Source organism: Artemia sp. Qi Xiang Cuo, chromosome 19 (assembly GCF_049724085.1).
Source record: "Artemia sp. Qi Xiang Cuo chromosome 19, ASM4972408v1, whole genome shotgun sequence".
Classification (NCBI taxonomy): Eukaryota; Metazoa; Arthropoda; class Branchiopoda; order Anostraca; family Artemiidae; genus Artemia; species Artemia sp. Qi Xiang Cuo.
The window spans coordinates 30,695,372-30,714,844 of record NC_142812.1 but is presented as its reverse complement, the minus strand read 5'-3'; the positions used below and the strand labels follow the sequence as shown (position 1 = coordinate 30,714,844).

Genomic DNA, 19,473 nt, shown 5'->3' with positions numbered 1-19,473 from the left:
CATGTTTACCGGGTACTAAATAACTACCATTTTTACCCCCCTCAAACTTAATTTACCCCCTAGCATTATATTGGCTTACACTGAAAATAATTGAACGGAAAAAATAAAAGCCCGATAAATATTTACTAGTTGGTGTGACAAACACAGCGCAACGTTTAGCTAGATAAGAAGAAGAAGAAGAATACGGAGAAAAAATAGTCTTTTGTTCACCGTTATACATGAATAAACTGATTTAGTTGAGGGAATGAATCCTTATTCTAGAAGTCCTATTCCTACAAGTTAAGTTAGAATAAAAGAATGAGGTAATTATATTGGCTTACACTGAAAATAATTGAACAGAAAAAATAAAACCCCGATAAATATTTACTAGTTGGTGTGACAAACACAGAGCAACGTTTGGCTAATAGCTATAAAATACAATAAATATCTGTCGAGGAGGTATAATTAGCAATAAACTATTTCTAATGAAGCATTTCAAGTCATCTGTTTACCGGGTACTAAATAACTACCATTTTTACCCCCCTCAAAACTTAATTTACCCCACACGTACCATTTTTCCGCACCAGCCACAAAACTCAATTCCTCCTAGAATTATTTAAACTAAATACTTACCCCCGCCTCTCACAGAAAGTTCAGAAAGACACAATAGCCTTATTTATAGTCGAATGTTTACCCGATTATTTAACACGTCCCATTTTTCCGTACCATCCACAAAAATCAATTCATACTATAATTATTTAAACTAAATATTTAACCTCACCCTAGAAAGTTCAGAAAACCACAATGGCCTAATTTATAGTGAAGCGTTTCTTAGTCATAAGTTTACCCCAATATTCAACACGTACATTTTTTCCACACCAGCCACAAAACTCAATTTCTCATAGAATTGTTTAAACTAAATACTTACCCGCTCCCCTCACAGCAAGTTTAGAAAGACATACTAGCCTTATTTATAGTCGAATTTTTACCTAAATATTTAACACATACCATTTTTCCTCACCACCCACTAAACTCAATTCCTCCTAGAATTATTTACACTAAATACTCACACCCACTCTATAAAGTTTAGAAAAACATGATTGCCTTATTTATAGTGAAGCCTTTCTTAGTCGTGTGTGTACCCGAATATTTAACACGTACCATTTTTCCAGATCATCCATAAAACTCAATTCCTCCTAGAATTATTTAAACAAAATAGTTATCCCCGCCCTAGAAAATTCAGAAAAATACAAAAGCCTTAGTTATAGCGTAGCGTTTCTTAGTCTTATGTTTACCCGACTTGTCAAAACGTACCATTTTTCAACACCAGCCACAAAACTCAGTTCCTTATTGAATTATTTAAACCAAATACTTACCGCCACCCCTCACAGAAAGTACAGAGAGACACAGTACCCTAATTTATTGTCGTAAGTTTACCCGAATGTTTAACATGTACCATTTTTCCATATCATCCAGAAAACTCAATTCCTCCTAGAAATATTTAAACTAAATAGTTACCCCCCGCCCTAGAAAGTTCAGAAAAACACAATAGCCTTATTTATAGTGAAGCGTTTCTTAGTCATATGTTTACCCAAATATATAACACGTACCATTTTCCACACCAGCCACAAAACTCAATTCCTCCTAGAATTATTTAAACTAAATAGTTACCCCCGCCTCTCACAGAAAGTTCAGAAAGACACAATAGCCTTATTTATAGTCGAATGTTTACTCGAATATTCAACATGTACCATTTTTCCACACCAGCCACAAAACTCAATTCCTCCTATAATTATTTAAACTAAATACTTACCCCTGCCTCTCACAGAAAGTTCAGAAAGACACAATAGCCTAATTTATAGTCGAATGTTTACCTAGTCATATATTTACCGAATTTCAATACGTACCATTTTTCCACACCAGCCACAAAACTCAATTCCTCCTAGAATTGTTTAAACTAAATACTTACCCCTGCCTCTCACAGCAAGTTCAGAAAGACACAATAGCCTAATTTATAGTCGAATGTTTACCCGAATATTTAACACGTACCATTTTTCCATACCACCCACAAAAATCAATTCCTTCTAGAATTATTTAAACTAAATACTTACCCCCGCTCAAGAAAGTTCGGAAAAACACGATAACCTTATTTATAGTGAAGCGTTTCTTAGTCGTATGTTTACCCGAATATTTAACAAGTACCATTTTTCCATACCATCCATAAAACTCAATTCCTCCTAGAATTATTTAAACTAAATAGTTACCTCCGCAGTAACTGCGGAGGTAGAGCATCCATATAGGAGGTGTAGAGCATCCATAGAAATGTTTTCCTAGGGCATCCATAGGAATGGTACTTAGATCTCTACTCAGGCATATGGCTTTTCCTTAGGCAGTGCTAGAGCGCAGCCATGGATTATTACTTCTCATCCAGTTGCTATCTGTGTATATATTTTTCTCTTTAGCCAAAACAAGTGATTGTTTTACCTGAAAGCAATACCATATCTTGAAAGGGATAGAAAGCTAAATTTGCTTGTTGCTTCTTCATTTCCCAATTTCTTACTGACGGTTTCACGAAAAATTTTGCTTTTTACTTTCATTTGGAAAAAGCTGATTTTTTAAAATTATCCGTTGTAATAATCCAACTTTTAAGAAAAATTCCATCCCTCATGAAAATTTCTTCCATCGAAAGATCTTCTCAGGTAAACCCCTCCCTGTATTCTGCAAGAAAATCCCCCCCCCAAAAAAAAGTCTATACTCCCCAGTAACCAATACTATATGCAAACAATGGGCAAAGTCCATAACTTGTAGTCCTTTCCCCGGGGTCGCGGGGGGTGGTGGACGGTCAAGTAATTCTCAAATATATAGTTGTTAGATCTTTTAACTATGCTGAACAAAATGGTTATCTCAAAATTTGATCGCGTGACTTTGGGGGGAAAAGAGCAAGGGAGGGGGCTAGCTGCCTTCCAATATTTTTGGTCACTTGTAAAGGGCACTCAACTTTTGATTTTCGATCAAATGAGGCCTTTTTTCATCTTATAGGACCACTGGTCCGAAAGGATCACCCCTGAAAAAAAAGATGAATAAACACGCATCCGTGATCTTTCTTCTAGCAAAAAATGCTTAATTCCACATTCTTGTTTATAGGAACTTAAAACCTCTACAATTGGGTTTTCTGATATGCTGAATCTGATTGTATAATTTTCATTAAGATCACCGGACTTTTTTGAATGGTTATCCCCCCTTTCCAAAAATTTGGGCAACTTTTTTCAGACTCGTCACTTTTGATGGGTGCCAATAAACTGGAGGAATTTTATACATTTTGAATAAACATCAAGATTTGATTCTTTTGATGTCTCTATGGTTATCAAGACTCGATTTCTTAGAGTTTCAGTTACTATTGAGCCGCATCGCTCCTTATTTACACTCCGTTACCACAGACTGTTTGATTATGAAATTATAAGTATTTACTTCATTTGGTTTCTTACGATAGACTGTAGGCCTGGGAGAAGCAATGACCATATTAGGTTTGTCAATAAGACGAGTAATCGTCTTATTATGCATGTGCAAGCAGAAGGAAGTTATCACCATATAATTAGCCAATTTCTATGGGAATTCAGAATCATAATTAATCTTCTTATCAGGCTTCCTTTGCTTTAACGCAGCTGAAATTGAACTAAATGGAATTAGTGAATAAATCAAATTAAACACTTACGATTTGTGTTTACTTAGCCACCAAACAAACTATATCACTTTTATCTTATCCATCATTTAACTTTTTTAAAAACTGTGTTTAACGGAATCTCTCTTGCTTTATCAAATATTTCATCTGTGCTGCTTCGCCCTTTGTCAAATAATTGATAGACAATAAAGATAAGATTTCCCAGCATTTCTGTCCAAGGCTAGTTAGTTGTGGATCAATTTCTTTTTTGTATTATTTTTCAAAAAATCTGTTTCAGGTCGGTTCTCTTAGAAATAAAAACAGATAACATGAAATCTCTAGATTTTAAAAAGTAAGTTAAAAAATAAATGCATAAAATACATTATTTAATTAGGATTTAGGGGTTATTCTGAATAACGAAATTAATTCAAGTAGGTATTATTCTTCAACACATTTTCGATTCAAGATTTTTTTTTCTTTTTTTTACGAACAAACATGGTTTCGCGATGTTTGTCCCTCGCTAACCATTTTTCACCGATCCTGTTACGGAAGTTATTAAAATATCGACACGAATTTACATTTTAGCCCAATTGTTGAGTAAAGATATTATGATATTATGTCTCTTTGGAATCAATTTGTAGTAGGCCAACTTCTACTAACAGCAAATTACAGCACAAACGAGTTTGAAACCGACACAGGTACGCCCACCCGTTCTTCAGGCCAATTTGTCCAAAGCTGAACTCTTTATCCCCTTTTCTCGAAGTTCTAATATACTTTAAATCATTTCTTATGACCTCTTCTTACCCCATTTTCGGGCTATCCCCCCCTTCTTGGATCCAGATAGATGGCCAACAAGAACGATTTTTGGCGACCTATTACATTTCATCCGTAACACCTGGTCTAGCCATCTTAAACTTTCTTTAATTATAACCCTAGAAATTGGGCTCGAACCCCATTTTACCTACAGATTGCTGTTTGATACACGGTCAATCAAACGGTTGTCTAAACTACATTTAGACAATTAGGGAAACTAGAATTTTATTATACTAGTAAACCTTAAAAATGGTAGGCTAAGTTTGAAGAATGAAATAGAAGATGCAAGTAGCCTAAATTTTTCTATTAGTTAAAATTTTAACATGCAGAGTGGGTCACAATTCAAGACTTATAGAAAACTGCAAATAGATGAATAGAGTTCTTAGAATTGTCGTATTATGGTGAAGTGGGTTGAGCTCTGCCTGATAATATAAGACCCAGAGTCCAAACTCGGCTGCAGCATCCCACTGCAGGGCCCAGACTTTGATTCCGGTAATATTATGCGAGAGCGTCTCATGGTAATTCAAACAACAACAAGAAGAAGGTGCTTAAAATTTGATTCAAATCATGTACCTCACTAGAAAAGAAGGTGTAAGATAATTTTTTAAAGCAACACTTCAATCAATGTTGTTTCTCATTATCAGCGAATGAATCTTGTTGTGGGATGGATCTCCGGAAATAGAGAAGAAATCATCTTCTAGAATTTGATGAACATCTAGTTGTTTTCAAGAAAAAAAAGGAGAAAAACAGAACACAATATAATTTGCTCCACTGTGTTGGAGATAACCCTGCCAAGTTTTGATTCTGTTTTTCGTTTGATCATGGTTGGGACATTCGAATCCATTCTCTGATGACAGTCTAGTTTTGTTATTGTTTTTTTTTATATTATTTTTACTCTCTTTAAAATTACAAAAATATCAGATGTATATTTTCACTTCAGTAAAAAAGAAAAAAAAATGGAGGAGAGAATGGCCTTAGGAGGTGATGAATATTTTTTAAGCACTTACGGTTAAACTTAATATTTCTGTTTGATCAGATTTTTCACTTAAGGAAGGTAGCTTAGTACTACGAAAATAACGATGCGCAGCACTTCCATTCATTGACAACAGTGAGGTCCGTCGAGAGTATGGAATATGCCCCCGTGCTTGAGTGAGAGACATCCTCTAAAAAGAAAATATACCGTTTAAGTAGCTCCATATGAAAAGGATTATTTAGTTTTGCTACATTATGTATGCAGTTACTTGTCCATTATTCAGAAAACAACCAAGTTGATTCAATTTACATATATATATATATATATATATATATATATATATATATATATATATATATATATATATATATATATATATATATATATATATATATATATATATATATATATATATATATATATATATATATATATATATATATATATATATATATATATATATATATATATATATATATATAATATATATATATATATATATATATATATATATATATATATATATATATATATATATATATATATATATATATATATATATATATATATATATATTTATATTTATATATATATATATAATTTGGGCTGAATATTTGCACATTAGGGAGGTTGGGGGATAAGTATAGCGGGCCTGAGCGAGAGAAAAAACTGGTATAATCGTGGAGTAATCGTGTTCCGTTATCGTTTAAGCTGTCCAGGGTAACAGTGCCAGTTACTGACTTAAAAACTCTGTAACGGTCAGATACTGTTGTGATGAAGTCGCACATCTGGACGAGTACGTTGTGAGGGGACGTGTAAGATAGAGTTGTTGTCAAGGCCGAGTAAAAGTTATCTTTTTCATCATCTTGAGAAACATTGTTCGGTGCGTAGCACACGACGATTGTCATCTTTCCATTCTTGTGGTTAAAACGTGCAGTGAGTAATCTTTCTAGCATTGGGATATGAGGCATTGGGCTTTGGGCTATGAGGCATTTCTTCGCTTTCTTATTTAGCAACAGGCCTATGCCACTACTTCTACTAGAAGCTTGGCCTTACCATATCAACCTATGACCTGTCCCGGATATTTCTTCATCGCTTGATCCTGTCAAGTGGGTTTCTGTTATGCTGAGAATATCAATTCCACATCTCAACATATCGAGCCCAAGAATGTCTTTTGATCCGGGACTATTTATAGTTAAAATATTCCATGTGGCTACTCTAAGCCCACCTTGGCCAGCAAGGGTCAACAGATGTCAGGGAACGTGCTGAGGCCGTAAGAAATCAAAACTAGTAGTATCCGAGGCCTGAATGACATTTCTTTTCGTTGCAATTATTTTCAGGAGGAGGGCCGCAAGCCCTGTTGTCCTTAGGCCTAGGTTCTGATTGACACCAGAGAAACCGTGGGCACTGAGAGACCCTGGGATGGGCTCCGCCCGTACCCATAAGATTAGGTCTGCCCTATTCGGAGCGATTAGTTAGAGGTTAGACCCTATATTCAGTGGCACATGGTTGGCAGCTCCATCACTACCAATTTGACTATCTGCAGAAAATTCCTTTGCAAGGCTAAGGAGAAGGACTCAAGGATTTGAAAAGTTGGTTTTTACAAATTTGTTGCAGGAGAGTGCGCAAGTCACTAGATTGGGAATCGTATGTAGTGCCTGATAATAGGCTTATTTACTATTCAAAGGAAAGTAGTTGTAGGCAGTTATAGGCCAACACTTTCAGAACATTCTTAGAATTGAGATTGCTCTCAATAGCTATTGCTACCTCTTATTATAACTTGAAACTATCTCTGAATATCATGTTAGGGCGTCGGGTAGGAGCAGGGGTGTATGTAACGTAAATACAACCAAACGGAAGTTATACCTGGAGGCAAAACCCCATTAAATATGATATGGGATCCTATTATCCGTCTGCCGAGAAATACCAAAGGTATTACTAGGAGTTCAACTCTCTCTAATGACACCAATAGTAACCTAACAGTATTTACTACCCTGGCCAGAAAAATCAGACTTCCCATGCAAGTTACTTACTTGCTTACTTAACCCCCATCCGGCCGGGTTGGCCGATTCGGGGCTTCTCCTCTAATTTCATCATAACAATATTTTCGGTATGCCTTCCTGTTTGTTGCAATCCTCAGCAGTTCTTGAGTGGTGGGGGGGGGATCAGAAAATATTTACCATCAGTGCTTGGAAGGTTGTCCTCTGGTACGAGAGGCATTTATTCTTCCCTCAAAGGCTATTTTAGGCAGTTGGGCTGGGGACATACGCTGAACGTGTCCTAACCATCGAAGCTGTTGCAGTTTGATGGTCTGCATGATGGTTTGAGGGTAATCCAAGCAGAAAAGCAGTTGTTCGTTTGATACTTGGTCAAAGTAAGCGATACAACTGAGCTTTCGGACCGATTAGTTTCAAATACCACCAGCCGTTGCTTGTCATTGGCTTTTAGAGTCCAATTCTCTGCTCTATACGTTGCAACTGGAATCACTGAGGTACAGAAGAGTCAGATTTTCAGTCTTAATGGGAGGTATTTATTTTTCCAAATAGAGCGCAGTGACATGAAGTATGCGGAGGCAAGAGCCAGGCGTCGTTTGATATCTTTTGAGGAGTTGTTTGTGGATGTCAACACACTTCCTAGGTAAATAAATTGCTCAGTCCATGCGATTTCCTCGCCCTAAATAGTGACTTTGGTGAGGAGGAGGGGGGACTGTGCCGTGTTAATCTCATCACCTTGGTCTTGCAGGCATTTATCTTCATTCCAAAGCAACTAGCTGCTTCGTTGACAGTATTTGCGTTGGATTGGATTTCCTCTATTTTTCTGTTCAGACGATTAATTTCATCAGCATATGTTATTAGGTCAAAAAGGTTTCCTCCCAAGACTATTCCCGTGTTGTCAGGGACAAGAGCCAGCACACTGTTGAGGAACAGGCATAAAAGAGTGGGTGAGAGGAGTTATGCTTGGAGAACACCTGTAAAGGATGAAAATACCTCAGTGAGTCCTTAACTAGTGTACACCATGCTTTTCGCCTTTTTGTACATACTCCTTATAATATGGATAATATCAGAAGGAATTCCGTTGTGAGCCAAGATATGCCAGAGACCATCTCGCCAGATTAGGTCAAAGGCTTGCTTAAAGTCGATGAACAGTTGGTATAGCTCTTTACCAAATTCCAAATATTATGCCAAGATTTGTTTAATGACAAATAATCGGTCTATAGTGGATCTATTCTGACAGGAACCTGCTTGATACTCAGGTATAGCATGCTTTGTCATATTTCTTATGAGGTCTATGAATATTTTCGTAAGGGTTTTAGCGGATTGGCAAGTGAGTGATAAGGGTCTTTAGTTGTCCCGATGTCTTTTGGATCCTTTCTTGTGCAGGGGAACTATGACAGATGTTGACCAGAACTTGGGGTAGTATTTTGTTTCCTAAACAGCTGTTACTATTCGATGGCATAGATCGATGATAACGTTAGATTCTACTTGAGCAATTCTGCTTTTATACCGTCTATACCAGGTGCTTTATTGGATTTGAGGGATTTCACAGCAGTTTCTACCTCTGCCCTTAAGGGAGGTAAGGGTGATTCCTCATTTATTTGTGCTGGAAACATCTGAAGGACTTCAGGATCTGGATTTATTTTGATATGTAGCTTTTCCTGGAAATGCTCTTTCCAACGATCTCGGATCAGCGCGAGAGATAATTTTGCGCACAGTTTTATCCAAGAGTTCCAGGCACTTTGTAACTTTATGATTTGCTAGCTCTTTAGTACGTTTGAACATAAGGTGTAAGTTACCTCTTTGAAAGTCATCTTTGCACTGCTGACACTTTTGGTTATCATGTCTTTAAATGGCTGGCAAATTTTCTCCTCGATTTGGCGTTCCAGCTGCTTGAACCTATCCTTGTTTTCTTGATCTTGTTTGTTTCTGAGAGTACGTTTCTCGTTGCTCGTGTCAACAATCTCCTGTGTAATCCATGGCTTGTCTCTGGCAGATTTACGGCCGAGAATGATCTCGGCTGTCTCAGATATAACTCTGCTACTTTGCAACACAAGCTGATCAATTTCGGTTGGGCTAAATAGGACAGTTGTTTCTTGCATGATATTCGAAAGTCTTTAGTTTAGCTGCTCTCCATACTCTTGTTTCGTCTTTGGTCCTTCAGGGCTTCCAGACGGAATCTTGGGACTTTTTCCTTAAGTTAGAAAACAGCCTTTAACCTTAGACGAATTGATGACATAAGGAGACAGTGCTGTGTCCGTGAAAGAGGATTTCAACTGATTCGATACCAGTATGTAATCAATCATCTTGGCAGTCTTTCTATTAGGGGACCACCAAGTGACTTTTCTCTTTCGCCGGAGTTTGAACATTGGGTTTGTCACAAAAAGGTCGTTGTTTCGGCAAAATTAAATGAGTTGCTCTCCTCTGCTGTTGATCTTCCCAATTCCAAATTTACCCATGATATCTTCATTTCCGCTGTTGTCGTTTTCCAAGATGGCATTGAAGTCTCCAAGGACTATAACAAAGTCTTTCTTTGGAATGGTGTCGATAAGACTCTGAAGCTGAGAGTAAAAATCTTCAGACTCCTCATCCGACCTTGAACAATCAGGAGCGTAAGCCTGCACTAGAGAGATGTTGCTGACTTGCTTTTGAGTCAGATCATCATCAATCTTTCAGACACCACTGACACTAGAGATTTTCTTGCTGTTTTCGTCAGCAAAAAGCCAACTCCTTGCCTGTGTATTCCATCTTTCCTGCCAGGGAGTAGAAGGGTCGCGTCTCCTATTTGTTCTTCGCTGTTACCAGGTAGATGCGTCTCTGAGAGCCCAATGATATCCCACTGGTATCGGTTTACTTCGCGGAGGAGCATGTCTTTCTTTCCTGGTTTTGCGAGTGTCCTGAGGCTTAATGTTCCGATTCTGGCTTTAAGTCTTGTACATAACAATGGTCTATCATCCGGTTGAGACTGACTGTTGAAAAATTCCCTAGATTTGCTTCCGACACTGTTGGCTGTCAAAACCTAGGTTGCCCCGAATGCGGTAATTTGTCTGTCGGTTTCCCCGAAAGTGGTAGCCTGTTACCGTGCAACTGAAACCCATTAAAATGATCCCTCGTAAAACTCAACCACCGTTTGACTTAACTCCGTTTAACTCAAACCTCGTTTGACTCAACCCTATTTGGTTTGACCTCTATTTCACTAAACATTCATGCAGCTTAACTCCTGTTTAAATTAACCCCCATGCCATTCAAAACTCGTTTAACTCAACCTCATGCAACTCAACCTTCATTTAATCAAATCCTATTTGACTCCACCCCATTTAAATCAACCCCATTCAGCTCAATCCAGTAACACGTATGAAATATAATTCCGCCCGTTTGTCGGTAGTGATAAAAGTTAATTCGAATGAAGTGATCTTTATTCATTGGTTAATTCATATGTAAGCATTCTCTTGTTGTGCTGGTTTAATGCAGAACTATTCCTCCCTGCTCTAAAAAACAATTCATCTTTCTGTCTTATAAATTTGAAACTTGCAAAATTTTTAATCATTTCATGGTGGTGATGCGGCTTAATAGTAACCGAAACACTAAAAACGGAAATTCGATATCAATAGATATGTAAAAAGAATTAGCTTATTATGTTGATTCCAAATAAATAAGATTTATTAAGTTAAGTGTTACGCATCAAAAGCGACGAGCCTGAGAGAATTTACCTGATTTTCGAAAAAAGAGGGAAACGCCCCCTAAAATTCAAGAAATCTTAATGAAAATCAAACCATCAGATTCAGCGTATCCAAGAAGCCTAATGCCGAAGTTTTAAGCTTCCATCTGCAAAAATGTGAAATTTTGTATTTTTTGCCAGAAGAAAGATCACAGTTGCATGTTTATTTTATTTTTTGTTTGTTTGTTTGTTTTTCCCAGGGGTGATCGCATCGAACTAATAGTCCTTGCTAGAGCATCGAGAAAGGGCTCATTTGAACGGAAATTAAAAGTTCTAGTCCGTGTTATATATATATATATATATATATATATATATATATATATATATATATATATATATATATATATATATATATATATATATATATATATATATATATATATATATATATATATATATATATATATATGTATATGTGTATAAATAAAATACATATTTCCTTTCTGAGTTACTACTGGAGTCACCGTAATGACAAAAAAAAACTATCCAAATAATCCCCTATACTCCTTCACACGCCTCAAAAAAAAAACAAAAAAAAACGAATAATAGCTTAGGACTCATTAATAGAATACATTTTATTGGGAGGGAAGTACACAGACATTTTCCTTATTGGGAAGTACACAGACATTTTCCTGGGACGGGGAGACAACTTTCTGCTAGGGAATTTTGTTCGGGGATCTTTTTCCGTGGGGAGGGAAGTTTCCGGGGGATGAACTTTCCAAGTGAAATTTTACACTGGGGGAGTTTGCCAAGATTCCTATATAAAATTCTTTTCATTTGTCTTACTTTCTGTTTGTCAACTCAATTCACATCTTGAAATATAAAGGGGAATTGTCCGGGGCAAAATTACCGGGTCGAAAGTGTCTAGAGTATCTTTTCGAAGGTGGGGGGATTTTCCATGGGAAAAATTCTCCATGGGGGAGTTTTCCACAGGATAAGTTCTCCAGAAAATTTCTGCTGGGGCACCTTTCTACTAGGGGGTGGGATGTTTGTGAAAAGAATTTTCCAAGGAGGGGCATTTCCGGCATGATTATGAAAACAATCAGATACTAAAGTATTTTTATAATATAAGTGGGCTAAGAAAAAATTTTGAGCCGGAATCATCCGCAAGAAATTTTTCAGGGATAATTTGCAGCTAGAATAGAATTCTCTAGGGGGAATTTCCCAGGTGGGGGTTATTTTAACCTGGTTATTTTTCCTGGTGGGGGTAAGTTAAGTGTTACGCATCAAAAGCTACGAGCCTGAGAAACTTTACCTGATTTTCGAAAAAGGGGGAAAACACCCCCTAAAATTCAAGAGATCTTAATGAAAATCAAACCATTAGATTCAGCGTATCCAAGAAGCCTAATGCAGAAGTTTTAAGCTTCCATCTGCAAAAATGTGGAATTATGTACTTTTTGCCAGAAGAAAGATTACAGTTACGTGTTTATTTGTTTGTTTTTGTTTGTTTGTTTGTTTTTCCCAGGGGTGATCGCATCAAACCAATAGTCCTAGCTAGACTATCGAGAAAGCACTCATTTGAACAGAAAATAAAAGTTCTAGTGCGCGTTTTAAGTCCCCACCCACCTTTTTTTTCTAAAAGTCATCTGATCAAAATTTTGTAATAATTATTTTGTTGATCATAGTTCAAAAGCCCAGTAACTATGTCTTTAAGAATAACATAAACCCCCACAACCCCTGGGGAAAGGTTTGTAAGTCAAGAAGCTTTCCCATTGTTTACGTATAGTGTTTCTTATTGGGAAGTACACATACATTTTCCTGGGACGGGGAGACAACTGGGAGATTTTTTACGGGGATCATTTTCCGTGGGGAGGGAAGTTTCTGGAGGATGAACTTTGCAAGGGAAATTTTACACTGGGGGAATTTGCCAAGATTCCTATACAAAATTCTTTTCATTTGTCTTACTTTCTGTTTGCCGACTCAATAAACATCTGGAAATATAAAGGAGTATTGTTCGGGGTGATATTTACCGGGTGGGAAGTGTTTAGAGCATCTTTTCGAAGGTGGGGGGATTTTCCGTGGGAAAAATCCTCCATGGAGGATTTTCCACAGGATAAGTTCTCCAGAGAAAAATTTCTGCGGGAGCACCTTTCTACTAGGGGGTGGGGATATTTGTGAAAATAATTTTCCACGGAGGGGGCATTTCCGGCATGATTATAAAAACAATCAGAAATTAAAGTATTTTTCAAGTAAAAGTGGGCTAAGAAATTTTTTTCAGCCGGGATCATCCGCAAGAAATTTTCCAGGGGTAATTATCAGCTAAAATAGAATTGTCTGGGGGGAATTTTCCTGGTGGGGGTTGTTTTATGTGGGAAGACTTTACATGGAGGGATGTTCAATGAAGGGAAGGAATTTCCCATGTAGGGAGGAGCTAGACTTCCTGGAATTGTGTGAAGAGACAGCCCCTCATACACATAATAAATAATTTTTGTTTATATGTTAAGATTTTCACATTGGGAGGGTAGTTTCTGGAGGTGAACATACTAGAGGAAATTTAAATTAGGGGGTAAATTTTCTCAAAATTTATATGCAAATTCTGTTTTGATTGTTCATGTACGGTGAACCAAATTCGAACCTGCATTAGTTGAAAAATGTTCAGAAATTAAATAAGAAAAGAAGTCTTTTTAAATGAAAGTAAGGAACGACATTAAAGCTTAAAACGAACAGAAATTATTTCGTATATTAAACTCTACGCATCCCTCTTTACGCTAAAGTTTTTTTTATTAATTTAGAAACTAGATTTGTGACAAAGAGTCAAACTGTAGCGTCAAGAGCGATACGTTGAGGAGGCACAGCCCCTTTCATATACGGAATAATTTCTGTTAGTTATTAGTTTTAATGTCGCTCTTTAGAATCAGTTAAAAACAAACTTGTTTTTTTTTATTGAACTCATGCCCAGGGCCGGAACGCACTTAAATTTTATGGTTGTTGCAATGGGAGTGAATAGGGTTTGATACAAACAGGATTGGGTTAAAAGGCGGGATTGAATTGCATGAGGATTAAATTAAATGAGGGTTGAAGCGCACGGGGATTGAGTGAAACTGGGGTTGAGTCAAATAGGGGATGAGTTGCGTTGCATGGGGTTGAGCTGAATGGTGCTAGCACATTTCCCAGTGATACCCCCTCCCCTAGTTTCAAAGGGACCAATCTAGTTTAATAGAGACCAATCCTTTGAATAATTGATGTACATTAGTCCTTTTGGCCCAAGGACTTAAGCCTGTAATTTTCAAATTAATAAGGGAAAAACGTTTTCGTGACTCATTTCAGGGCCCCTAGCCCCTCCTCCTTCCCAGAGAAAAATTTTGAGGGTCTTTTTGACCAAGAGAATAATCTCTGTAAGTTTCACTTCACTGTACTTAATTCCAAATAAGGTCTGAAGTATTCCAAATTTTAATCTAAATAAAACAGAGTCAAATCCAAGTCAGAATAAAAAAAAAATAATTATAATAAAATAAAATGAACAATACTCCTTATTTAAAACAAGCAGGCAACTTAATTTATTTAAGATTTATCTAACCCTGCTATGATAAATCGACCTCCACATCCCAATAACACAAAAAGAAGAATTAAATGAAATAAAACATAAAAATTAATCCTATAGCCCACAATAAAAAAAAAACACACAAGTTTTTTAAAACTTAAAATGATCAGAAATTTTTCCAAATATAAGGAAGGCTACCCCTCCTCGACACTAAAGTCATTACCCTAATGTTTTTTAGTGCTTTCAAAAACCCTGTAATTCAAACAAAACGGTCCTTGTGTTTCAGCAGTTGTTCATATCCAGGACAAAATTTATTGCAGACTTTGAATATTTAGTCGAAATTTTTGATGAATAATAATTTTTTGAATATATGTTCTTTATAGTAGCTTTGCTACAAAACTTGGGTGGACGAAGAGGGACATAATTGTTCATATAAACTGAAAATATGCGTGGCTTTTGATCTTCTACGTGGCCGAAGCCACTGTGACCTCTGTAATTGGGCTCTATGATGCTCAAATACACTGAAAGGTCACACAAAATACTACAAAATAAACTGTAAAGAGTAAAGGGGAGAATAGTAAATGTTGCTGAAACGATGTCAGTACAGTAGTACATTATACTTTGGGTAGATTATGTTCCTTCCCGTGCTATTTGGGTAGATTATGTTCCTTGGTAGCTTTCCAAGCAAAGTGATCAAACACGTTTTGGAACAATGGACGAGACTGTATAATGCAATCAGACTGGTTTCGTTTCACGGGTTCATTAATAGAAGAACTAATGTTTTTGAAAAGGGTAATTACTTCTAAGTTCAATAACCAAATTAAACCTCCGATGGTTATGAATGCATCACGGGTAATTAAAGAATGATGAATGGAATGCTATAGTTAGAATAGTTTTAAGTTGAAAATTGTACCATTTGTGTAAAAAATATCTCCATTTGCGAATTTTTTTTGCGAAAAGGTTTTTGCGAAAGGGTATGCCGTTGGTTATGAACGCGTCACAGATAATTAAAGAATGAGGAATGGAATGTATCAACAATACAAAGAATATACTCAGATACGTAATAGATTTGACGCCAACAAGAGACATTGGTACAAGGTATTCAATAGATTAATTGGCTTTATACCATTTTGTGTAAAAGCTAACTCTATTTGCGAGAAAGGGTATAGCATTTGCGAATTGGAGTGTATGAACGATATTAATTTTTGATTGAATAATAGGGATGTGAATGATCCTGATTAGGGATCGGATCGTATGAAGGGGGAGAAAAAGGGTTAAACTGATTAGCAGTTAAGGTAACCCCAAAGGGGTTATATAACTCAGGCAATTTGTTATAAATTTGGAACAACATCTATCTATGGGAATGGTTAACGATGATAAAATGGCCCTCTGAGTTGACCTAGCTTTACTTCTTCGATTTGTTCTTTATAATACACAAGTACCGCTTGAACAGTGTTGTCAATATAAAATATGGTCTAACTTTATAGTATACTAAAAAGTTGATACTAATAGAGATGTAGATGTCAAGAAAAGAATTTTAATAAATAAATTCAGAACAATCCATAAAAATCCTTACAAATCAAGTAGTGAGGTGCATATGAGTACGAACCGTCAAGGATCTTGAGCACCAATGACCCTAACCACCAGGGACCTCAACACCCAAAGGTCCCCTATCCCAAACTCCAAGGGGACCCCCTCCCCTCCAACTTTTTGGCCCCCCTCCAATTTTTGAATTTTTTTGAAGTTTTCTTTTCTTAACTTTTTTTTATTATTCTTTTTAAAAAGATATATTTTTTCTACTTTTTTTTACATGTCTTCGAATGAGAGGAAACATACATAAAACATTAATACTTTACATTTAATATTTTCCAAACTCAAAATGAGAATGGTATAGATATGTTAGTCATGACCTTTACTATTAGAAAAATAATTTTGTAGTAGCACATTTTTTATTGGACTAAATTTTTTTTAGGACTTCAAAATTATTCAACTTTTTTTTCTTTTTTTTACGTATCTTAAAATGACGTGATACACAATACAGCTATTTTATTCAAGAAAGAATTTGTGTTACAATGAATAAATTCCTTATCATCATCCTTTGTCGGTTACGTCGGATAAAATTGAAAAAATCTTAAGTATCAGAGTGAATAAATTTTTTGTCAATGTCTTTTGTGACAGATACGTTTGATAACACTGACCATATCTAAGTATCATAGTGAATAAATTCTATATCAACTTCTTTGTCTGATACATCAGATAAAATTCACAAAATCTAAGTATCAGAGTGAATAAATTCTTTATCAACATGCTTTGTCAAATATGCTTCATAAAATTGAGAAAATCTAAGTATCAGAGTGAATAAACTCTTGATCAATGTCTTTTGACAGATACGTTTGATAACACTGACATAATTCAACTATCGAATTGAACAAATTCTTTATTCAAATTCTTTATCGATATCATTTGTCAGATACGTCGGATAACATTGACAAAATCTATTTATTAGAATAAATAAATTCTTTATCATCATTCGTTGTTGGATATGTCATTATGAAAAAAAAATGTAAGTAAGTCACAAAGTCTTTCTTGAATTCACTTCTTGGATACACAATACAGAAATTTAATTCAGGAAACTATGAAAAAAATTGAACAAATTCTTTATTAAAGTTGTTTATTGAACAATTTCGCCTTCTTGACAGCAAATACAGTAAATTCACAAAAAATATGCATCAGAGTGATTAAATTCTATTTCAACATCCATTTCTCGAATACATAAAATAAAATTGACAAAATCTATGTGTTAGAGTGAATAATTTTTTTTTATCAACATTTTTTGTCAGATACATCGGATAAAATTGACAGAATCTAAGTGTCAGAGAGAATAATTTTTTTTATCAACATCCTTTGTCTGATACATCGGATAAAATTGACAAATTCTAAGTACCAGAGTGAATAAATGCTTTATCAACATCCTTTGTCGGATAGATTTGACAAAATATAAGTATCAGAGTGATTAAATTCTATATCAACATCCTTTTCTCGTATACATAGGATAAAAAGGACGAAATCTAAGTGTTAGAGTGAATAAATTCTTTTTTATCAACATCTTTTGCCGGATACATCGGATGAAATTGACAAAATCTTAGTGTCAGAGTGAATAAGTTTTTTTTTATCAACAGAATCTTAGACAGAATCTAAGTGTCAGAGAGAATAATTTTTTTTATCAACATCCTTTGTCTGATACATCGGATAAAATTGACAAATTCTAAGTACCAGAGTGAATAAATGCTTTATCAACATCCTTTGTCGGATAGATTTGACAAAATATAAGTATCAGAGTGATTAAATTCTATATCAACATCCTTTTCTCGTATACATAGGATAAAAAGGACGAAATCTAAGTGTTAGAGTGAATAAATTCTTTTTTATCAACATCTTTTGCCAGATACATCGGATGAAATTGACAAAATCTAATTATCAGAGTGATTAAATTCTATATCAACATCCTTTTCTCGGATACATAGGATAAAATTGACAAAATCTAAGTGTTAGAGTGAATAAATTTTCTTTATCAACATCCTTTGCCAGATACATCGGATAAAATTGACAAAATCTAAGTGTCAGAGTGAATAAATTTTCTTCTTATCAACATCCTTTGTCAGATACATCGAATAAAATTGACAAAATGTAAATATCAGAGTGAATAAATACTTTATCAACATCCTTTATCGAATATGTCGGATGAAATTGACGAAATCTAAGTATCAGAGTGATTAAAATCTAAATATCAGAGTGATTAAAGTCCATATCAACACCTCTTTCTCGGATACATGGGATAAAATTAACAAAGTCTAAGTATCAGAGTGAATAAATACTTTATCAACATCCTTTAAATGCATTATCAACATCATTTGTCGGGTATATCGGATAAAATTGACAAAATGTAAGTGTCAGATTGATTAAATTCTATATCAACATCCATTTCTCGAATACATGGGATAAAATTGACAAAAGCTAAGTATCAGAGCGAATACCTCTTTTTATCAACATCTTTTGTCAAATACAGCGAATATAACTGACAAAATCTAAATGTCAGAGTGAATAAATGCTTTATCAGCATCTTTTGTCAGATATGTTGGATAAAATTGACAAAATCTAAGTGTCAGAGTGAATAAATTTTTTTATCAACATCTTTTGTCAAATACATCTAATATAATTGACAAAATCTAAGTATCAGATTGAATAAATGCTTTATCAGCAGCCTCTGTCAGATATCTCGGATATAATCTAAGTATCAGAGTGATTAAATTCTATATCAACATCCCTTTCTCGGATACATGGGATAAAATTGACAAAATCTAAGTAGCAGAGTGAATCATTTTTTTATCAACATCTTTTATCAGTTACAACGAATATAATTGACAAAATCAAAATCTTTTCATCCTTTATCGGATATGTAGGATAAAATTGACTAAATCTAAGTATCAGAGTGAATAAATGCTTTAACAACATCCTCTATTGGATTTGTCGGATAAAATTGACAAAATCTAAGTATCAGGATGATTAAATTCTATATCAACATCCTTTTCTCGGATACATAGGATAAAATTGACAAAATCTAAGTGTTAGAGTGAATAATTTTTTTTAATCAACATCCTTTGCCAGATACATCGGATAAAATTGATAAAATCTAAGTGTCAGAGTTAATAATTTTTTTTCTTATCAACATCCTTTGTCAGATATATCGAATAAAATTGACAAAATGTAAATATCAGAGTGAATAAATAACTTTATCAACATCCTTTATCGGAATTGTCGGATAAAATTGACAAAATCTAAGTATCAAAGTGATTAAAT

General features: G+C 35.1%; 1 protein-coding gene across 1 annotated transcript in view; it reads right to left on the bottom strand.

The window, feature by feature from the left end:
• Window positions 1-19,473, bottom strand: part of LOC148940718 (neuropeptide SIFamide receptor-like) — a 292,968-nt gene that overhangs the window by 14,170 nt on the left and 259,325 nt on the right. The window contains exon 5 of the mRNA XM_089105050.1: window positions 5,458-5,613. Within this exon, the coding sequence (XP_088961176.1) occupies window positions 5,458-5,613 (156 nt within the window). The remainder of the gene's footprint in view (window positions 1-5,457; window positions 5,614-19,473) is intronic.